This window comes from Zonotrichia albicollis, chromosome 3 (genome assembly GCF_047830755.1).
Source record: "Zonotrichia albicollis isolate bZonAlb1 chromosome 3, bZonAlb1.hap1, whole genome shotgun sequence".
In the NCBI taxonomy this organism is placed as follows: domain Eukaryota; kingdom Metazoa; phylum Chordata; class Aves; order Passeriformes; family Passerellidae; genus Zonotrichia; species Zonotrichia albicollis.
Window position 1 is genome coordinate 4,599,774 of NC_133821.1, and position 22,576 is coordinate 4,622,349.

Sequence of the window (22,576 nt, forward strand, 5' to 3'; positions counted from 1 at the left end):
CCAGGTTTGAGACGGCTCAGCTCTCTCAGATATGCTGGAGCAGTGTTTTCTCCCTCCTGTGAATCCATCCTCACTGGACACAAGACAGATCTGTGAGGGATCCCCACATCCAATGATGCTGGAGGAGCTGAACAAGACCCTGGAAGCAAAAGGATCCATGTTTTGCTTGAAGGGAGATCTTTTAAATCAAAACACTGTTTATATCTTGATTTTCCTAAGCAAAGCCACCGAAGGGCCCTGTCTGCTCCCCTCACGTCCTTGGAGCTCCCTGAGGAGCTTTGGAGGGATTTTAGGGATTGACTTAAATAAATAACACCAAATGTTCCACTGTTTTGCCATGGAAACCTGCTCAGATTGTCTCTGTCCCCACTGCTACACCCCCAGATCGAGCTGGGGTGTGGTTTTGGGAAGGGGGTGGGATAGGGAAGGCACCTCAGGCCTTTCTCTGGTTAATGAGGGAGATTTGGGGTTCAGCACGGGGACTTTGGGATGCAGAGCACGGTGTCAGGGGGTTGCAGGGTGTGCGCAGCAGGGTGGGTGCTGGCACACAGGTGGGTGCTGGGTGAATGGGAGCCCAGATGTGCAGGGTAGGTGGGTGCAGATGTGGGTGCAGATGTGGGAGATTGCCTGCACACAGCCACCAGGTGCAGATGCAGGTGTGCATCCCCACATTCACAAGAGGTGGGTTCAAGCGTGGGTGGCTGTCCAGATGTGCACAGCACCAGGGCACAGATGTGAGGTGGGTGCCAAAACCAGTGTGTGCCTCCACCTGCTGTGGAGTGCTAGGGTGTGTGTGGGGCAAGCGGGAGCCGTGACCAGAGCTGGATTCTCTGTCTGGTGCCGGGATGGGTGCTGGGTCCTGGTTCAGTGTCAGCTCCAGGGCTGTGCTGAGCTGGAGCAGGCTGGATCCAGGTCTGGGGCTTGGTCCAGGTCCGTGCCCATGCCCACAGCCGGTGCCAGGTCTCGGCTCTCGGTCTGGATCCACATCCGAGCTTTCCATCGTGTGCTAGGTCCAGGTCCCGGGGTGGGCCCGGTGCTGGGTCTGTGTCCAGGGCTGGGCTGAGGTCTGGTGCCGGTACTGGGGCTGGGTCCAGGTCCGAGTCCGTGCCCAGGTCCGGTCCGGCTCGAGGGCGGGCTCGGGTGCTGGGTCTCGTTTGGTTGCGGGTCCGTGGCTGGGTGCGGATCCAGCTCCGTGGCCGGGCCCCGGTGCGGGCGGTGCTGCTGCCGGTCCCGATGCGGGTCGGGGCGGTGCCGGTTCCCAGTGCCGGCTCCGGTGCTGGTCGGTGCCAGTGTGGGCCGGAGCGATGCCGGCGCTGTTCCTGGCGTGGGCCGGGGCGGTGCCGGTCCCGGTGCGAGCCAGGGCGGTGCTGGTGCCGTTCCCGCTCCCGGTGCGGTGCCGGGTCCGGTCCCGGTGCAGGCCGGGGCGATGCCGGTCCCGTTCCCGGTGCGGGACGGGGCGGTGCCGGGTCCGGTCCCGGTACAGGCCGGGGCGATGCCGGTGTCCGTCCCAGTGCGGGCCGGAGCGGTGCCGGGTCCGGTCCGGGTGCGGGCCGGGGCGGTGCCGGTCCCGTTCCCGGTGCAAGCTGGGGCGATGTCGGTGTCGTTCCCAGTGCGGGCCGGGTCCGGTCTCGGTGTGGATCGGGGCGGTCCCGGTCCCGGTCCCGGTGCGGGCCGGGGCGGTGCCGGGTGCGGTCCCAGTGCGGGCCGGGGCGGTGCCGGTCCCGGTCCCGGTGCGGGCCGGGGCGGGGTCGCCGCCGGGGCCGAGCGGAGCCGGGCGGGCGCGGGGAGGGCTCAGGCGGCGGCGCCTGCGCGGGGCCATCGCGGCGCTCCGCGAAGTTCCGCGGGGCCCGGGGAAGTTTGGGCTCGGCTCGGCCCCGGCCATGGCCTTCCGCCGGCGGGCCAAGAGCCACCCGCTCTTCAGCCAGGAGTTCCTCATCCACAACCACGCCGACATCGGCTTCTGCCTGGTGCTCAGCGTCCTCATCGCCCTCATGTTCGAGGTGAGACGCCCCCGCCATCGCCCCCCGCCGGGACCGGCTCTCCGAGTGTCCCCACCCCGTGGGCGAGGTGACCCCCCTTGGTCTGCATGGGCTGTCCCCTCCTGGGGCTGTCCCAGCTCGGGAGGGTCCCCACCCGGCCCAGGTGCCCCCATCCCGTACGAGGAGGGGGCTGTGGGGTGCGAGACCCTTCGGTGTGGGCTCAGAGTGCCGCCCCATTCATTCCCCATCGCTCACCCAGCACCGGAGCGGGTCCCCACATTGCCGCGGGGACCCAACCTGCTGCTGGCTTTAGGGGTGGCACATCCTTCACATCCTTCTGCCCCCGCTCCAGCTCTGCCGGGGGTCCCTGCCTGCGGAGGGGGAGCACAGGCGGTGTCAAAACCCCAGCCCCAAACCCACCGCAGCTGCCGGGACGTCCCGAGCGCTGAGGGGCACATCAAGCGATAAGCCAAGCCTCGCCTGATATTCCCAGCTCTTGGAAATGGAAGAAATTTTTTTTGCCTTTTTTTCGCCTTTTTTTTCTCTAACAGTAGCCCTTTTCCAGGTGTTTTCTCCGCAGCCCGTGGGACGAGCACCGAGGGCTCCCGGGCCTGGGGCAGCGGCTCCCGGGCCTTTCCCATCCCTCTGAGGCACGGGACGGCATCCCCGGCATTCCTCTCCCTGCCGGGGCGGCCGCAGACCCCCTCAAGGCCGCTGTCCCACCCCCGCCATGCCGGGAACGCCGCTCTGTCCCTGCCGCTGCTCCGGCTCCTTCCCTGTCCGCCTGCTTTCCTTGCCCGTGCCTGGCTCCGGGCATCCCGCCCCGAGCAGCGGGCCCGGTCAGCGGCACGGCCGGCCGGGACCCCCCCGCCTCCCCCGCTGAACCCTCCCCTTCGGCACTGCCACGTTTCAAAGCAAATCCGGATGGGAAAGGGGTGGCCGGGGGGCCTGGCGAGGGAGGAAAGGCTCCTTCTGTAGCAAATCGCAGGAGGAGGAAATCCATTTCCTTAATTCCTCCCCGCTGGCACCCCCTTGCTTTTCTATCCCCCTCTTTTTTTTTTTTTTACTGCGAACTCATTGAATGAACGAGCTTCTTACAGCACTCGAACCCTTTTCGACGTCTTTGTGCATGTATGTATATTTATTTAAGGGTTTCAAAACCGACCCAGGAGGGCCAGCTGTATTGCAAAGCCACATGCAAATGCTGCAAAGTTGGGCTGCAAGTTTCCTACTTGTACTTTAAAAAGAAAATGCCGCTGAAGTTGTGTCTCTGTCTCAGGGTTTCTCCCTACAGATGGGTTTGTTGCATATTGGGAGCCCTGTCCTGTTGAGGTTGTACCTGGGCTTGCTGCTGTGGTGGTTTTGGTTGATATGGTGCTGTGAGGGCTGTTCTAAAATATGATGAACCTTCCCCCATGGTGGTGGCAGCAGGGAGGGGTTTGTGGTGTATCTGTGGTTTTTTTAATGTATTTTAATGAAATCTCCCTCAGATGCTGAAGGCAGCAGTTTGCTGCTCTCCAGCAGACCTCAGGGTGACAGCTTGCCATGCCAGGGTGGCTTCCAGTGCTCCCTGTGGCTGGCAGCATCATCCCTGGGCATGGGCTTTGGGACAACTCTTGGTCCTTGTTGGTATTTCAGTTTACTTTTATTTTATTATTACATTTATTCCTTCTGCTTTCTTTTCCACTGGAGGGGAGATCAGCCTCTGCTCTTGCCCAGCCCTCCAAACCATCCGTGCCTGTTTGTGCCACCTCTGTGTTGAGTTTTGGTGGCAGCTCTGATCCCTTGCCGTGGTGAGGAGGACCTGTCACTGTCCCTTGCCCTCCTTCTCCTGTCATCCCTGCTTCCCACCCTGCAGCCAGGCTTGCACCTTCCCCAAGCTCAGGCCCAGCGGAAAAGGCCGAATCCTGCTCACAATAGGCCGTTTCCTGCAGGGAAGGTTTTTTTGGGAAGACACAAATAAGGTTTTTAACCTTTTCCCAGGCATCCCTCAGGAGCTGACTGCTTCCTTGCTCCAGCACCCTGCTTGGGGTGATGCTGTGGGGCTGCCATGGGTCTCCCACTGCTCAAGCACAGCATAAGCTGCACCTTGAGCATCTTTTTGGGTGCACAACCTTTCCCCATCCACATGGATTCACCAAGCTGGTAATTCCTCTGTGGCAGGGAGCGGGTGCTGGTCATGATGGGATTTGGTGGCATGAGGCTGCTCATTGGTGTTCCAGGTGATTATTCCAGTGTTGTGTGTGTGTTTTGGGGGATCACTGCATTGCTCAGGGAGGGAATCCCCAGGCTTGGAGGGAGTTTCCCCATTAAGAGCTGTTCTGAGCTGGGCACTACAAAGGGTTCTTATTTCCCAGTCAACCCTAAGCCTTCAGGGTGTGAAACACACTTTGTTGTGCAGCTGCCTGGTGCCAGAGAGGGATTTTGCCACGTGTGTGTGGCTGCTGCAGACCAGAAAGAAAAACCTCCCCCTTGTTTTTTTTGGTGTAAAACTATTTTTAGTGAGTCTGTACAGAAATGTGAAACAGGTGCTTCCCATCCTCATGCAGAAATTACTTTGCATATCTTTTTCCACCCTGCTTTGCAGAAAATTGAAGCAAAGGCCAGGCTGGGTTTAACCTGTGTCCCACCAGGGCTGGCTCCTGTGAGTGGTGTTTAGTCAGGTTTGGGGAAAACTTGGCAGATTTTGGAGAAGTTTCTGTATTAGATGAGAGCTGCTGTTGTAATCTCTAATGTGGGGAAACTGAGGCTCAGTCTTATGCCTGGGGTGATGAAATAAAGCTATAAACCATTGTTTTAGCAGTGGTTCCATGCCCTTGCAGGGCTTTCCCCCTGTGCAGATCGTGGGATGTGAGTCACGGGCTCCCAGGCTCAGAGTTGTGACACTCAGGAGAAGGCAGCTGACGAATGAGCTGCTATTTCCAGGCTTCCTGCTAAATATACTTTCCCCTTCCCAGTCCCCTCTGTAGTACTCTAAAAATTAAGGCCTTTCCATTGTTAATGAGGGAAAACAAAATGCATTCCTGCCTCCCCTGGTCTTTGCCAGATGTGGGAGCTGAAGCATGTGGGGGATGTAAGGGTTGAGTGCTGGGAAGAGTGGAAAAAAGGTTAAAAAGTGCAGTATTTAGGCTTACTTTTAAAAAGGGAATAAACAGGAGGGAGGGTGAGGCAGTGGAAATAGTGTCATGCTGGGGAATGAGTTTGTCTGTGGGGGCAGAGGGGCTGCACTGCCCTTGGGAAGGGCTTTTTGTCAAAGCCAGATGTTTACTTTGAGAGGCTTTGGTCCAAAGTTTGGGTTTTAGTTTACATATAGGGCCTGTGTCAATCCATACTGTGCATCAGCAAGTTTGTCTTTCAATAAACTTTGGGAAAAAAAGAAGCCCAAAGTTGTGAGAAAAGCCTTTGGACAGCATTTTGTCTGTAATTAGTTTGAGTTGTTTTTCAAGCCCTGGAAATATTTTCCCAGCTCAGACTGCAGAAAACTCCTCCAGCCTCCCCCGCCAGAGGTTTGGAGCTGCTGCTTTCTTCTAGAATGGCTTTAACTCAAGCAGGACCATGGGGATGGTGGCATGCCTGGGAGTTCCTGGCTGTGGTGAAAACAAATCCCACTGGGATGAGGCTTTGGAGGAGGGAAATGTGTTTCATAGAATCCTGGAATTGTTTGAGTTGGAAGGGACCTTAAAACTCTTTCCAACCCTCTGCCATGGGCAGGACAACTTCCACTAGACTAGATTGCTCAGAGCCCTGTGTCCAGCCTGGCCTTGAACACTTCCAGGGATGGGGAGTCCACAACCAATCTGGGCAAGCTGTTCCAGAAGTTTGTAGAGTGTGCTGGGGAAGGATGCTCAAAAACTATCCCTAGTTCCTGAAAATATTAGTGTTTGAGAGTTGCAGTGGGTAATTTCTGAGAGAGGTGCTAAACTGCCTGCATGCGTGTGCTTAGACACAAGTGGAGTTGGGATTTTGATGTGGAGCTTTTCATGGCAGGGGTAAAAACAGCATCTTCTAAATTGCTGGGTGGGGCTCTGAGCACCATGCTCTGTGAAAGGTCTCCCCATGGCAGGGGTTTGGAGCATGATCTTTGAGGTCCCTATCAACCCAAACCATTCTGGGATCTAAAAAAAGATGGGGAGAGCTTTGCTGCTCTGTGTTAGGCAGCAATCTCCGGGCTGGGGGGGTGGGATGTGGATTTTTCCAGTCACCACATTATCAGGGAGTAAATGCCTGATGGTAGACAGTGAATGTGTGGTGGTGCTGGGATTGCCTGGCTTTATCTTTTGCTCTGCCACCTAGGGCTGCAAGGTGGATGTGCTAATTTGGTTTCTGGCCTTAAAAAACAGCCTTATCCCTGTCCTGGCTGATCCAGGCAGCTCAGAAAACTCTGGTCATGTTGGACACATTGAGTTTTACCTCTATCATCCATCTGCACTTTGGTCCTCGAGTTAGTGGCTTTAGCCAGCAGAAAGCCACTCACTGCTGAGGATGTTGTTCCTTCATGGTGTAGAGAGCTCCCAGGACAGCTGCTTCCAAAATTTTCCTGGTTCAGACACACAGAACCATGAAATCATTAATGTAGGAAAGCTCTCTAAAGTCATTGTGTCCAACCACTCCCCCAGCACTGCCAAGGCCGTCACTAATCCATGTCCCCAAGTGCCACATCCCTCATAAGGCGGGATGAGGAACATCTCCCTCTGCATAGAGGTGCCCTTCATGCAGGCCAGGGAGTGGATGAGAAATAAGTATACAGTGTTTGCTACATGGTCCCTGCTCTGTGTGTCCCTCGGAGACAAATCCCTCTCCTACTCTCTAAAAAGTTGTGCCAGGAAGGATTAGCTTGGATATAAGGAAAATTTATTTGCTGAAAAGGCAGTCAGGGATTGGAATAGGCTGGAAGTCGTGGAATCACCATCCCTGGAATTGTTCAAAAATTGTGCAGATGTAGCACCTGTGGCCATGGTTTTGTGGTGGTCTTGGCAGTGCTGGGGGAACAGTTGGAGTCCATGATCTTAGAGGACTTTTCCAACCTGAATTATTCTATGATTCCATGAATTGTGCCCCTGCCAGTAGCAGTTCAGGGGCAGCTCTGGCTCTGCTCTTTGCTCTGCAGGGCAGAAGTGTGCCCAGCCCTTCCTTTCCCATTTCAGCATCTTGTTTCAGAGCAAACAGACAGCAAGTCTTGTGCCTCTGAATAATCCTCACATTGCTCTTCCCACTCCAAACTTCTGCTTTCCTTGGCTGCCTGTGAAATGCTCAAGGCAGGCTCTGAAGGGTTTTGCCATCCCTGGTGCTCATCCCTATTTCCCAAGCAAAGGAAATCTGTTTTTTGCCTTGCAGGTTCCTGCATCTAGGAGGTTACAATATTTTAACAACCAATTTGTCTTTGGTTGTTAAAGTATTTCACTGAGGCTTTAGGAAGCAACCTACTACCCCTCTGTAAGGAAGGGTGGGGGGTGCTGGGATGGCTCCAAAGCTTCTGGTGGTTCTGCAGCCCACAGGAAGCAACGGCAGGTGTGGAGATGGGACAAAGCATTGCTTGATGGAGGAATCTTGCTACCAGATGCTCAGGGAAAGAAGATCAAGAAAAAGAAGACGAAGATCAGGATTGGAAACTGTGCTGGGGCTGAGCTCTGTCCAGGCATTGCTTCCCACCCTGGAGATACTCTGGGGCCATTTTCCTGGACTCACAGCTCTGGCCTGTGTCCTCTCCAGCAGGTTAGAAGGCTTCACCTGGAGATGATGTCTTGTTTCCAGCTGTTTATAGCAATGGATGTCAGCCAGGTACTCGGGGAGCTGTAAATCCATGAGTGCCTGCTGCCTTTAGCACGTCCGTGACACGGCCGCCCATCCCTGCAGCACCACAGCCACCACTGGCTCCATGCCTTTGTTTCATGCCCTGTGCCAGTCTGTGGCAAGGTTTGGAAGTAAACTCTAGTCCTGGATGTGCTTTACAGCTCTGGGATGAAGCAACTTGTCTTTCCCAGCCAGCAAGGTCTGCAGGAGCCAGAAGTGTCTCCCTCAGCCAGCTTGAGGCCAGACGATGCACTTTTTCCATTTCCACCCCAAACTCTGCCCATGGTCTCCATCTCCTGCATCTACTCCTCCACAAACAGAGCCCAACATGTGGGATTTCCTTTTTTTTTTTTTTTTCTCAGTGGAAAAAGCAATAAAATCCCCAAACATCACAAAAACACACCATGGAGTTTGCTGTCCCTGAGCTGGGGCTGCCTGCACCAGTTGCTCAATGCTGGTGGTGGCAGGATGGGAACTCTTGGCAAAGTCTCCCCCACAAGCTGTGGAGCAATTTCCAGCTGGGATTTTAATATCCTGCAGCTCTGAAGCAGGCAGCCCAGCCATGTCTGTGTGAAATGCAGCTCATCTCTGTCAGTGTTTGATGGGCACAGGATTTTTTGGGAATGGTTTTGTTTGAGGGTGGGTGCTTGTGAAGCCTTGGAGGGTTGGCTGGGAGCCACAGGAAAGGGAAAATTTGGTGACTTGCTGCCAGTGTGGGGTTGGATGGGATGAAGGCATGTTTAGTGTTGGATGTCTGTGCCCTGGATTTTGCTGTGGCCTCAGTTTGAGGGTGCTTTGGTCTCAGAGATGCAGTTTTGGGGTGTCCTGTGGGGTGGATGCTCTGCCCCATCCCCACAAAGCCTCCTGCTTTACTGCTGGGGAGGATCAGCAAAATTAAATTTCTTTGAATTAAAAGCAGTTTAATCAATGGCCACCTCTCTGGTGATCAGTGACAGGATCAGAGGGAATGGCTGGGGCTGTGTCAGGAAAGGTTCAGGTTGAATATTAGGAAAAGGTTCTTTCCACTCCAGAGGGTGCTGGGTACTGAACAGGCTCCCCAGGGAATGATCACAGCCCCAAGCCTGACAGAGTTCAGGAAGGGTTTTGACAATGCTCTCAGGCACAGGATGGGATTCTTGGGGTGTCCTGTGCAGGGCAGGAGTGGCATTTCAATGATCTTTTTGGTCCCTTCCAGCTCAGGATATTCCATGATTTGATTCTATGATTCAATAAATAAAAGGTGAGCAGCACAGCCCTGGGTTTTGGATGTCCTGATATCTCATCCCAGGCTTTTTTTTCTCTTTTTGGCCATGCATCTGGGATCTTTTGGGTGACCAGTGAGAGTTTCTGCGTTTCTGCAACTGAAGCTGATGCTGCCACATCTCCCTGGGTGATTTGCCTTTCCCATTGTGATGGGAAAAAAACTGGTCCAGAGGAATGGATTTAACAACTGATTTGCTTCTTCTCCCCTCTGTGTCTTTGACAGGTCACAGCCAAGACTGCCTTCCTGTTCATCTTACCTCAGTACAATGTTAGTGTGCCTACAGCAGGTGAGAGATGCCTCTGCTCCACAAAGAAGCTTGGATTCCTCCCAAGAAGAGGGAGGAGTCTGGTTTGCCCCACATCTTCACTTCCAGCTGCCTTGGGCTCACCCTCTACTGATCAGCTGCTCAGGGTCTTGTCTAGCAGTAAATGCAGTCTGGCAGAGATGTTAGAAATAAGACATTTTGGGAAGAGGCAAATTTTGAGTGTCTCAGACCACTCTGATCATGTCTCATGTAGCCAGGGTTGGGAAGAAATCTTTCCAGGGAGTTTGGGGGCTTCCTCTCTCTTTCTGCCATGGCCAGGCCACTCTGTGCTCCCTGCAGGATCAGGGTGCTGCTCCAAGCCTGGTCAGGCAGGATCCAGCTGTGGAATTGCCTGCCTGGAGCAGCTCCTTGTCCCCCTGGGGAGCAGGAGGGATTTACCTCTCTGCCAAGCAGCAGGGGCTGTGCATGTCATCCCTGTCCTGCTGATTTTTGGGGATGGCACCTGGAGGGAGGGGAGGGTGTGGAGATGGACATGGTGCTGTGTGACAGTGTTCACAGGGGTCTCAGGTTGAGGGAAGAGATGAGGATCTGACTCCATGTTTCAGAAGGCTTGATTTATTATTTTATTATATATATTACATTAAAACTATACTAAAAGAATAGAAGAAAGGATTTCATCAGAAGACTAGCTAAGAATAGAATAGAGTAGAGTAGAATAGAATAGAATAGAATAGAATAGAATAGAACAGAATAGAATAAGCAAGAATGATAACAAAGTCTCTGTCTCAGACTCTGTGTCTGAGCCAGCTGGGCTGTGATTGGTCATTAATTAGAAACATCCAACATGGGCCAATCAAAAATCCACCTGTTGCATTCCACAGCAGCAGATAATCAATGTTTACATTTTGTTCCTGAGGCCTCTCAGCTTCTCAGGAGGAAGCATCCTAAGGAAAGGATTTTTCATGAAAGATGTCTGTGACAGTGCACAGCATCCCTGATTCACAGGGAGTAAATTCCAGGGGGTCTGAGCTGGTGCAGCTCAGAACCAAATGGACCAGAGGAGGTGTCCCAGCTCCCAGCCAGGAAGCTCAGCCTCTGTTATTCCTATTTTGGCTGCTGGTTGCAGCCAGCTTCCTGGCTCAGAGCCCCTCTGGATCTGGCAGGGATCTGGGCACTGGCCTGGAGACAGCAGGAGGTGCTTTGGGTAAAGGCCTGGGCTCGGGATGAGCCAAATGCCCGGGGCACAAAGCTTGGCCTGGTAGCAGAAAACTGCAGTTAATTGGGAGTGTTTGAGTAATCATCCAGAGAAAGAGCAGGGTTGGGATTAGGGGAGCTGCAGAGAGGCAGACATGTGGAAGATAAAAGCTCTGCCCTTAAAGGCTTTGGTTATGGCTGAAGGAGTCATCCAGCTTCCAGATTAACTTGTGGTCCCTTCTCCCCTGTGGCACAGTCCAGACAACTTCTGCTGCTGGTTTTTAAGGGATTTATTCTTTCCTGGTATGAGAAGTCCCAGGGGGCACAGAAACACCTCCCCAGGACCAGGTATTGGGGTGTCAATATAGGGCATGAGCTAGTGGGGAGAGAGGTCTTAGTGCAGCAGTTTCTTGGGAGGAATCTAAATTTTTCCAAGGCTTTCCCACATCCCCCACAACTCCTGCTAGAGGTGCCCTGGAGAGAGGAGGCAGAGCACATGTACATTGTATTATTTTCTTTGGTCTTGCAATTCTGATTTTTACCTTGCTCTGGGATGCAGGCACCATTTTTACCTCTGGGTCTGCACAGCACCAGGGGCTCCTAGGACAGGTTATTTTCATATGCTTGTGCCAGGTGCGTTCATAAGTTCTGTTCTTAGAAACCTGGAATGAAGCTTTGTTTAGGGTAGGCAGGGCTGGTGACAGAGCAGTCCCTTCCCAGCACTGGTACCAGGAGAGGAGAGGCTGGATCAGGGTGAGGGAGAGCAGCAGCCAGGAGTGGGCTGAGCTTTGTGTGGTGATACTTCCTGCAGCCTTCCCAACTCTGCTTCTTCCCATAAGCTTCAGGGCTGAAAATAGTCACCTAAATGCAGATGTCTGGGGTATTTTGGGTGCTGCTGGGTCTCCTGTTGCTCCAGAAGAGCACAGCCTTACATGGGTCCTATTTCTCATCCACCAGCTCCGTGCTGCTGCCTCAGATCTCTGAATAGCAGAAGGCATCTGCATGTAGGCAGCTGAATCCTGCTCCAGCAGTTTTTAGGGAAGAGTGGGAGATCATAAGGAAATGTTAAATCATAACTAAGGGGGTGGAAATGCTATCCGAAGCCCCGATGTTCCTAGTGGGGCGTCCCTGATCCCATCACTTGCTTCAGCTTCCCATATTTTCATCCCTCCAGGTGATAAATTCCCATCTCCACAGCTGAGCATTCCCCAGTGGCAGGGGGATGCTTTTAGTGTCCCCAGTGTCCCCTCCCTTGAGGTGTGTATCTCTCAGAGGGAAACCACCCATGTCTGCCATGGGCTAACCCTGGAGAGAGCCCTTTGGCCACTGCCATAGTTGTGACCTCTCTCTGGTGTCCCCATCCAAGCTGCTCCCCACTAAGCCGTCCCCTGGAAATCCTTTGGACTACGGGGGTCTGACCCACACTCTGGTGTCTTTGCAGATGGGGAGCTGGTCCAGTATCACTATGGGCTGAAGGACCTGGTTACCATCCTCTTCTACATCTTCATCGCCATCATCCTGCACGCGGTGGTGCAGGAATACGCCCTGGACGTGAGCACCATTCCCTGTCCTGTGTCCTCAAAATACCTCAAATCCCATGGGGGCTCTGCACTTAAATGCTCTTCTGGGGGTGGTCTGGGGGCTGAGGTGGTGATGAGTGAGCCTTCATCTCTTGAGGCTGCTCAGGATGAGGAGGAGAGACAGAGTTTGTGGTGGCTGATGTTTTCTTGTTGTTTCTCTCTCCCTCTGCTCCTTCCCAGAAAATCAACAGGCGTCTGCACCTCTCCAAGGTCAAGCACAGCAAGTTCAATGAGTCAGGGCAGCTGGTTGCCTTCCACCTCACCTCTGTCATGTGGTGCTTGTACGTCGTGGTGACGGTAAGGCACGGGGCTGCCTGGCATTTGGGTTTCCAGGGGGAACTGTGGCATCTGGAGCACAAAATCCTACTGGCAGCACAGTGCCCAGCCAACTTCTGGACCAAAACAGGCACATTTCAGTCAGTTTTGTTTTCAGCTGTGGTGGATCTTTCCTGAAGGCAGTTTTGGGAGGTCCTTCTCCTGTATTGTACAAGGCACAGGTAAATGGGCTGTGAAATATTTTTGGGCCCCAGAAATCATGCCTGACCCCTTCATCTCCATCCTCTGCTCCAGGACCTGATGCCTTCCTCAGCTTATTTTCCTCCTTATGTACATTCAGTGCCTTGAGGTTTCTGGGTGCCTTTTGTGGGGTCATGGGACTAATGGGCAGAATTTGGGGGTCCTTCCCTGGCAAGCTGATGGTGAGGGAGTCTTTGAAAACAGGGAAACCTTGCTGTTCCTATGGGTGTCAACCCAAAGAATTCAGAGGGAAAAACTGTCATTTTGGGAAGGAAAGGGGAGGGAAGAACAGGTGGTGTGGGAGAGATCTGACTGTTTTGGCAGTGTGGAGGGATGATGCTTTGCTGCCTGCAGCCATTGGGGTCCAGCTGTGGTCTGCAGTGGCTCTGCGGATGGATCCTTGGGGACAGATTCCCTCCCCACTGCTCAGAGGGTCCTGCCAACCCTTCTTAGAGAACTACTTTTCCCTTCAAGGCCAGCATCTCTAGAGATCTGCTGGCACTGCCTCTGCCCCTTAGGGCTCTGAGGAGGGAAACTTTGGCAGAACAGTTGATGCTGCTGGTTTTGGGCTTCCCTTGCCCAGTGCCAGACCCATCCCTTAGCAGCTGTGGGGCTGGGTCCTCCTGTATGGCAAACATTGCAGTGATGTGCTCCCCAAACACCCAAAAAGTGCAGAGCAGGTCACCCTTGTGCTTCCCTGGCTTTCTCTAGCTTGAAAAAAGGGTCTTGGGGTAGACAGGGAATGGATGATGGTGACTGGGCAGGACAAATTTCCCATGCCAGCATCTCCTTGCAAAGCCTAGGAAAGCATCCATGTGGCAGGAGTGAGAAGGGAGTCCCATTCTGTAAGGCAAGATGTGGAAAATGAAACCATCCAATTCATATCAGTTATTTTTGTTGGTGTTTTCTGTTCCTCTTCCTCTTCAGAAGCAATTCTTGTTGCTGAAGTGCTGCTGGAGTTGGAAATGCCAGTGGGCAAGAAGCCTCTGGACCATGCATATAGGAATCTCACCCCTACACTTCCAGAGCATTCCAAACCCCAAAATATCCTCTGCTAAACTTGGGACCCTCTTTGCAACTGAGCAAGCAGCTTTCAGCCCCCAAAGAAGGGGCCTGGTGAAATTTTGGAGGGGTGCTGGAGACGCACAGATGCAGAGCTTGGCCCTCACAGGGAACGTGGTTTTTCCTGCAGACTGTGATGAGACTTGGGTGTCATCCCCAGTTCCTCCTTTCACTGTACCATCAGCCCACCCTCTCATAACCTGTTTTGTTTTGCTGAAGCCTTGCCTCTCTTCTCTTTTTCAGGAAGGATACATTTCAAACCCCCGGAGTCTGTGGGAAAACTACCCGCATGTTTATCTGCCGTAAGCACTTGGGAGGGCATTTTGTTCTGGGGCTGGCCACTTCCTTCCTCTCCATGGTTTTGCCTGCTGGGAGTGGGGTGCTGACAGCACAGCACCCTCTGCATGCACCGTACAGCAAGGATGCCGCAGTGAGACTGTGGGCAGTGGGGATATCTCGTTTGTGAGCCTGGGGAAGAGTGTTCCAGAGGGTTTCATAAGGAGGGCCCTGTGGGCTTGGTTACTCATCCTGCCTTTCCCAAGGTGAAGTCTCTTTGCTATTCATTTTTCACAGCAGAAATGTAGTGGGGGATGACCCTTTCTTCTTGGTTTTTAACCAAAGTGAGGTTTGCTGAGACCACAGCACAAGCACCTGGATAAACTCCATGTGTGGCTCTCTCGGCTCAACAAATAATTTCAGCCCTGAAATGATTTCTCCTAAATCCCATGGCTCCAAAACAATGGAGGGATTGCCTAATGCTGCCCTGGCACTCGTGTTCTTGGGGTCCTGCCTTGGCCTGGGCTGGCTCACATGGCTCCTCCCTGCATTTCAGGTACCAGGTGAAGTTTTTCTACCTGTGCCAGCTGGCCTACTGGCTGCATGCCCTGCCCGAGCTCTACTTCCAAAAAGTCCGCAAGGTGAGAGCCACGTGGAGGTTTTGGGAGAGGGAGGATGGCTGGAGAGGGCTGAGAGGTTGATTTGGCTTTTCTGCCCCTGCCAGGAGGAGATCCCCCGGCAGCTGCGCTGCATCGCGCTCTACCTGCTGCACATCGCCGGCGCCTACCTGCTCAAGTGAGTCCCTGCCCCAGCATCCCCTCTCACACCAGGGATGGGGCTGGGCAGCTGCTTCTGCCCTGGGGAGCACCTGGGAATCCTCGGGGATTCCTTAGAAGGAAAAAATGGGATTGTTTCAGTGGAGAGTGACTTTTTACCTAAGCAGGTATATAGGACAAGGGGAATGGTTTTAAACTAAGCAGAGAGATTTGGATATTGGGAAGAAATTCTTGCCTGTGAGGGTGGTGAGGCACTTGGCACAGGTTGTACAGAGTGTTTCTCATCCCTGGAAGTGTTCAAGGCCAGGTTGGATGGGTGTTGGAACAACCTGTGACAGTGGAAGATGCCCAGGGCAGGGGGTTGGAGTGAGATGATCTTTAAGGTCCCTTCTCACCCAACCCATTCTCTGATAAAAAGCAGAGCAGCCTTGCCATTCCTTGCCAGGAATTTCCCTTATTGCAGTCCTACCCTCACAGAGGTCTGGCTTTGGGCTGGTGCTGCAGTTCATGGAGCAGGGCTGAGGCTGCAGCTGGGTTTGAAGGATGAAGGATGAAGGTAGAAGGATGAAGTCTGACCAGCCCAGTGATGCTTTTTGTTCCTCTTCTCTGCCAGTTTAACCCGCCTGGGGCTGATCCTCTTGCTGTTGCAGTACTTGGCTGAGTTCTTCTTCCACATGGCGCGGCTGGTTTACTTCACGGACGAGAACAACGAGAAGCTGTAAGCAGGGGAGCTGCCTGTGCCTCCCATCCTCCTCTGGAGGCCAGGAGAGCCTGGATCTTGCTCTCCCCTCCTGGGTCAGCACTGGGGCTGCTCCTGCCCACACCTCTGCTTTCCCTCCTGCAGGTTTAATGTCTGGGCCGTGGTGTTTGTGGTCACCAGGCTCTTCACCCTCACCTTGTACATCCTGGTCATCGGCTTCGGGCTGCCGCGCGTGGAGAGCCAGGCCCTGGACCCTGAGAGAGGGAACTTCTTCAGCTTCCTCTTCAACAATATTCTCTTCAGGTAGGAATGTTCTCTGTGTCTTCCTTGGCTGTGTTATCCCAGCATGGGTTTTTCTGAGTTTGGAAATGATGGAATACCAGAATGGTTTGGGTTGGAAGGGACCTTAAAGATCATCTTGTTCCAGTGGCTGCTGTGGACATGGATACCATCACTGGACCAGGTTGCTCCAAGCTCCATCCACATGGGATCCAGACAGTGATAATCAGATCCTGATTCCATTTAGGGACGGTCTTAGTGAGCTGAAGGGGGTGTGAAGGAAGCAAGAAGGGATTTAAAGGCTACAGAGAGCCAAAATAGAGGGGGAAAGTCAGGAAATTGTTAATCAAATGAAGTTATAAAGTGCAAGCCTATCTTGGAGAAATGCTTGCAGGCTTTCCCTGTTTTACCTGTAAGTGCATTTCCACAGATGTGGTCAAGGAAGAGGCATTTTCCCTTCTGCTTGGCCATGTTTTGCTGCTTGTTGATGTGAGAAGCAGAAAGTGGAATGGGCTCCTCTTGCCTTGCAGTCTGTCAAGTCTGGGAGCCTTTCTCACCCTTGCAGCAGCTGTGGGTTGAGTTCAGAATTTGCCAGGCATGGTCATTCTCAAGCTTTTTGAAGCCAAGGACTGCTGTCACAGCTGAGGATTTGCGGGTCCTTCTTACTTCCCTTCCAGGTGGTAATGATGGATCATCCTTTAGATCATGCAGGGACGTCGTATCTTGTCTGTGCCACTTTGTATTTTGGGCAGTGCAGGTTGGGATGATCCTGTTCATCCTGTGGGAATCTACAAAATTAGAGGGTTTTGGGAAAGCTGCAAAAGGCAGGCTTCAGAGACAGTAGAACTGTGATTAGAGCTAAGCTAGCAGGCTTACAAATAGGTGTTGTGTTCCAAGTGGGCAAGCATTGTTTTGACCAAAGGTACGTGTGCTTATGGTGGTTGGATAGAACCACTGTCAATGTGCTTTTGCTTTGTGTGATTGGTCAAAAAACTTATAAAGTAAGTTGTAACATTAAGTTCTTTGTCTGCTGCCTGAGATGTGAGCTGGTGGCATCTTCCCATTGTCATAACCATGTAATGAGACTGATGCTGAAAAATAAAACAGCTCAAAGCACGTTCCCAGCAGCCCAGTCCCGTTTGTAATTTGTACATATACTCCCAACCAGCGATACATCCAGTTCTGCCCTAAAGTTGAAAGAATCAATGAATCAAAACCTGAGAGCTTTATGACATGGAGGGAAAGGAAGGTGGCTGCTCTGGGCTCAGGGGTGGCAGAAAGGAGAGATGGTGGCTGGAGGGATAGCATCTGCCACGTGGGGGGACCTCGGCCACCAGCCCCAGCGTGGGGGGATGGCCGGGCTGGGGGTGGCCTTGCTGCTGTGTTCTCAGCCTGCCTCTTCTCCGCCCCTGGCAGAATGAGTGTGCTGCTGTTGGTGTGCCTCTTCCAGGCCTCGGTGATGTGGCGCTTCATCCACTTCCAGCTGCGGCGCTGGAGGGAGTACTGGAACGAGCAGAGCAGTCGGAAGCGAGCGACCGCCGCTGCCTCCGGCACCAGGCAGCAAACCAAGCTGCTCAAGAGGGACTCGGGTGAGTGCTGCAAGGGTGGCACTGTGGAGGGGGCAGCCCTGGGGTTCAGCATCCCCCCAGCATGGTGCTGACTGTGCAGGGTGTCCCCAGCTGTGTCCTGATGTCCCATGTCTGGGGGACAGTTGTGAGAGAATAAAGGGTTTGGCTTGTGCAAGGGACAAAGTTGCTTTCTCTGTAGAATCACAGAATGGTTTAGATTGGAAAAGACCTCTGAGGTCATGGAGTCCAACCTTTGACCAATCACCAGGGTGTCAACCAGACTAGAGCACTGTGTGCCATGTTAAGTCATTCTTTGGACACCTCCAGGGGTGGTGACTCCAAACCTCTCTGAGCAGCCCATTCCAATGTTTAATCACCCTTTCTGTGAGGAAATTCCTTCTAATGTCCAACCTGAGCCTCCCTTGTGGCAGTCTGAAGCCATTTCATCTTGTCCTGTCCCTTGTTCCCTGGGAGCGAAGCCCCACCTTGGCTGCACCCTCCTGTCAGGGACTTGTGGCAAGCGAGAAGGTCCCTGCTGAGCCTCTTTTTCTCCAGGTTAAACACCCCCAGCTCCCTCAGATCACACTCCAGACCCCTCACCAGCTCTGTGTCCCTTTGTTGCCACCCCCAGGTTACCATGAAAACGGAGTGGTGAAAGCAGAGAATGGAACCTCACCCCGCACCAAGAAGCTCAAGTCTCCGTAGAAGCCAAGGGTTGTCTCCTGGGGAGGAGGGCGAGATACCAGGACTGAGCTGCCCCTCCTCCTGCTCCTCATGAGCAAGCGGCATCCCAAAAGGCTCGGGATCATCTTCCCAAGGTGTCTCTCGCTCTCCTCCCTTCCTTTCTTGCTCTCATGAACCGTTTGCAATAAAACCAAAAAGGCCCCATTCCCCTTCTCCCATCCCCCTCATAGGAACCTTCTCCAGCCCTCCTGGTTTTGCCTCTGATCATAAACCAGCGTGCAATTTTTATTTTTTTTTTCCTTTTCTATTTTAGTGTTTGGTTATTTTGGTTAAATTGTTACAAATGTATCATAGATGGTTCCAAACAATCCTTTTTTCTCCTACAGCATGTTCCTCCACTCTCTTCATGGTGCTTCCCTGAGCCCCTGGGACAGGGCCACAACAGCTTGAAGGCACCAAATGTGTGTTATGGGATCAGATTCCTGGGGGAATGTGCTGGGGCTGTGAGATCTGAGGCTCAGGGGTGCTCTCAGGTGAGATGGGGCACAACTGGCCAGCAGTCAGCAGGGTGGTGATGCTGCAAAGAGAGACCAGGGTCTGATGGAGGAAGCTCAACCCTGTCTTGTCTCCTGGTGGACCTCTGGTTAAGTGGGGTTTTCTGAACCCTGCTTTTGAGAATTTTTGAGAGCTGGCCAGCAGAGAAGGGAGAGAGCTTCCCTCTTCATATGGAAGGTCCATCTCCCAGCCTCTGCTTGCCCCAGCTGGGTTTCTCTTGGCTGTCCCGTGGTTGTTCTGAGCCCAGGGCTCTGCAGCTCTCAGTGTTTTGTTAAGGGGCAGCAGCATCCTAAGTTCCACATGAATCCTTGAGGCCTGCCCTGCTCTGAGTGTTGGCCTGGCTTTTGTCAGCCCAGCCTTTTGCCAGCTTCTCTGTGCCTCATGAACCTGGTGTTCTTGTTGCTTGTGACCACGTCCAGGTGACAGATGGGTTGCTGCAAAGGGTTTTGCATCAGTGGGGACTGTGCCCCTCATGCTGTCACCTCAGCCTTCCTCGTCCCTACCGTACCAGTCCAGCCATGCCATCGGCAGCCACCAGCTTCACTCTGTTTCTAAGGATACAGTGCTTGTATCCACCCAAGGTGCTATCAAATCCAGGGTTTCTTCCAAAAATCCTAGCCCCTTCATCCCTTTCTGAGCTGTGAATGAGATGACAGGGAAGGAAGGTGAAGGAGGCCGGAGCTGCAAGGAGCAGCTTGCATTTTAGGAAAAGCCTGGCTTGTGACACGTAGCTGTTAGCAGATGGAGTTGTCTCAAATCTACCTCAGAGGCCATCTGTTGCTGCAGACCACTTTCCCCTCTTGCTTCTGCCCACTGCCACCTCCACGTGCTGGCAAGAGGTTTTGTGGAAAGCCAGATCCCACCAGCTTCATCCCTCGCTGAGTCTGCTGGGGAGCAGCGTCTGCTTGGGGTTTTGTGGGTCAGTGCCATCTCTTTGGGCTTCTTTTTGGGCTGCCACACCATGCTAGGTTTGGCAGGTGAGTAGTAGTGGCACTTCTGTCCCCACACTGTCCTCTGGGGCAGTTCCTAAGCTGGGCTTTGCTGTTGGTGCCTCTTGTGCAGTGAAGTCGGCCGTAGCTTTAGTTCTGCTTGACACAGCAGGAGCAGGGGACTCGTGGTGTGTCCCCTTGGCTGGGTCCCCTTGAGGAGAGGGACACAGAGCTGGGCTGCTGTCCATGTGCAGTCCAGGACTGATCCTTGGTGTGCCCCTGGCTCAGCCCCTGGGGGCTCCTCTCTCTCCGAGTGCAATTCCAGCTTGAGGCTGGTGCTGTTGTCCTTCACACCAGTCGTGTTTTGAGGAATGGGTGACAGTTGATTTTCTGCCCCTCTTGGAGCTGAGTTGGGGTTTTCTCCCCATTTATCTGGGTATCTTTTGTCCTTTCCTGCCCCTCTCCTTGTTGAGGAGGCACTGGAGGGAGAAGACATGCAGGGACATGAGGACAGTTGGTCAAATTCCACTTGTTCCTCAATCCCTGCAACATTTGAGTGTCAAGTGAGAGATGCTGGCAGGAGAGGGCTTTCCCTGTTCTCGGGGGATCTGGGGAAGGAGGCTGGAGCAGAGCCCCTGGTGGCTCCTTGCCATTGCTCCTTGTCACCTGTGCTGGGAGGATAAGACACTTTTTGCCTCAGAGGCAGCGACAGGACCCGCAGTGCAGTGTGATCCGGGGGAAAAGAGCTTTATGTTGGGGAGGACATGGAAAAGGTTGACATGAGAGGTTTTTCCTTTCTCCTGCCTCTTCCCAGCCCCTGCCAGTGCTCTCCAGGAGTGACTGCTGGCTGGCACCTCTCAGAGCCTCTGCCAGGCCTTTCTGCAGCACCAGTGCCTCGCAGCAGCGAGCTGCTGACTCTGTTAGCAGGTGACACATAGAGCCCCCCAAAAACACGGCTGCTGAATGATTCCTCCTCCTGCCTGCTTGGCTTCAGGCAGCTTTTCCACTTGCACAATCCTATCTCTGTACAGTAGCTGGTGATGCTTTGTATCCCAAGTGCCTTATGTTGTAGCCTCTCCGTGCACTATAGCAGTAGCTGAACACCCTCCTTTGTTACTACGTATGTACAACATTGCTACATTTATGTGTTTTCTGTTTCCTTTTTGATAGAGCTACCAGGAAAAGGGACATTTGTTTTTGAAGTATTTCCATGTGTTCTTTTCATTATTTTAGTTTTTTAAACCTATAGATGATGGGGCGCTTTTTTTTCTAGCCCTCCCCTATATTTAGTCCTCAGAAATCCCCATCCTTCTGGCAGGTTGTTTTTTTTTTTTTGAGCTGAGCCTTTGTTGTGAGGCGATATCCACTGTCATCCTGGAGGTTTGCAATCCCATCTCCATCAGAGGGGCTGCCTTGGGCTGCTCCTATCCCTGTGTTGTAGTGCAAGCACAATCCCTGGGCTGCAAGCCTGCAGTAACTGCTGCTGTTGTTCCTGTGTCCGTGTCATTTCTCAGCAGATCCAGCCTTCCTTTCAGCCCAAAGAGCTTTTTCTTGGAGCATTGTCATTGCAAGCCCTTAATGGTCAGTCTGTCCTTGGCCTCTCTGCCTATGAAATGCCACAAGCTCACTTCCCTTTACTGGATGCTCTTCTCATGCCCCATCTGTGTCATCTGCAGAAAACATCATGGAATTGTTGGGTGAGGTTGGAAAATGCCTCCAAACTTGTCAAAGTCCAACCTTTAATCCAACACCAAGATCCAACCCCGAACAGGAGCTCTTGTCCACCACAGTGTAGAAGGTGATGGAGATTATCCCAAACTTCCAGTGGGATGTGATTCATTGCACTCTTCCCATGGGCTTGAGGCTGCTTTAGTAGTCTGTGTCCATTATCCAACCTGTGGAGGTCAGGAATTGAGTAGCCTGTGGTTTTTGGGGTGAAGTGTAGTGTTTTCCTGTCCTAGCCTAGAAGAGCTGTGAAATACCAGCACTAGTTCTCTTTTCTTGTCTTAGGTAGTTGGAAAATGGGCTTGGGAAGAGAAAGGGGTGGCGTAAAAACAGATGTAGCATTTCACATACAGTTTTTGAGTGACTCTTACATTATGGGGCATTACAGTTGCGTTTTATGTTGTTGTTGTTGTTATTTAGGATTCTTTTTTCTTACTCATCATGTTTGGGTTAGTAGTAGCCAAGTTCCAGTTCCCCTGTAGGTCCCCTTATCTTCAACTCAGTGTTTTACCTTAACAAAAAGGTATTTTTGGTACGCTTCCTGGTTGGAGGGAAGTGTGGTCACTCTGGGATGTCTCCTCCTTGCCTCCAAGTGACTCTGGGAGCTTGGAGCCATCCTGCCTTTGCTCCTGGGGCTTTACAGCAGCCTCAGGCTCTTGCCTTTGGTAGATGGACCCAAGTTGTGTCAGCAGTGGGTGGAGATGTTGGGGTTTGATTTACAGCCTTCCAGGAAACTTCATGGGGGATGAAAGGTTGGTTTAGAAGGTTTTATGCCAGCAGTAAGGTAGATTCCTCCTTGTTGGAGCTGTGTGTGGGGTTTTTCTGGGAAGAATGGCTTTGGAAAAGCCAGGCAGAGGTGTGTAGTTTTTCCTCGAAAATGTTGAACTCCACTGATCAAACTTCAGCAAAGGAACTTGAGGAAAAATTCTGTTCTTCCATATTTATGCTTTAGTGCAAATTTCCTGATTTTGGAGGGGGTGGGTGGAATTAACAGTCTCTGGTATTTTATCCCATTTGTTTCACTCTTCCTGTCACTTCAGTTTTTGTACGGATTTTGTTTGTTGTTGTTCGTTGTTCAATGACTTTTGTGATAAACTCAGCAGAAGTATTTTTCTGAAATAAATAAATAAAAGGCATAGATTCTTCCAGTGCTGTTTCCACTGATGCTTTATTCTTGCTAAGCTGTGCATGTGGCAGGGACACCTTCCACCATCCCAGATTGCTCCAAGCCCCGTCCAACCTGGCCTTGGACACTTCCAGGGATGAAGCAGCCACAGCTTCTCTGGGCACCCTGTGCCAGGGCCTCACCACCCTCACAGGGAACAATTTTTTCCCCAATATTCAATCTAAATCCTCTTTCAGTTAAAAGCCATGCCCCCTTACCCTGTCACCCTAAGCCCTTGCAGCTGGGATTCATCTTCCCACATTTCCCAT

At 52.6% G+C, this 22,576-nt stretch overlaps 1 protein-coding gene across 1 annotated transcript; it reads left to right on the plus strand.

Moving 5' to 3' along the window:
• Positions 1–1,764: 1,764 nt before the first annotated feature.
• On the plus strand, positions 1,765–22,303 carry TRAM2 (translocation associated membrane protein 2). Its single transcript, XM_074536504.1, has 11 exons — positions 1,765–2,000; positions 9,256–9,319; positions 11,934–12,043; positions 12,253–12,369; positions 13,894–13,952; positions 14,483–14,567; positions 14,651–14,721; positions 15,316–15,420; positions 15,547–15,705; positions 17,098–17,270; positions 17,881–22,303. The coding sequence occupies exons 1-11, from the start codon at positions 1,881–1,883 to the stop codon at positions 17,952–17,954; spliced, it is 1,137 nt and encodes a 378-aa protein (XP_074392605.1). The 5' UTR covers positions 1,765–1,880; the 3' UTR covers positions 17,955–22,303.
• The last annotated feature ends 273 nt before the right edge of the window (positions 22,304–22,576 follow it).

Coding starts and splice junctions, on each gene's coding strand:
- TRAM2 (XM_074536504.1), top strand. CDS start 1,881: ATGGCCTTCCGCCGGCGGGCCAAGAGCCACCCGCTCTTCAGCCAGGAG. Junction 9,320..11,933: donor TGTTAGTGTGCCTACAGCAG/GTGAGAGATGCC, acceptor GTGTCTTTGCAG/ATGGGGAGCTGGTCCAGTAT. Junction 17,271..17,880: donor GCTGCTCAAGAGGGACTCGG/GTGAGTGCTGCA, acceptor TGCCACCCCCAG/GTTACCATGAAAACGGAGTG.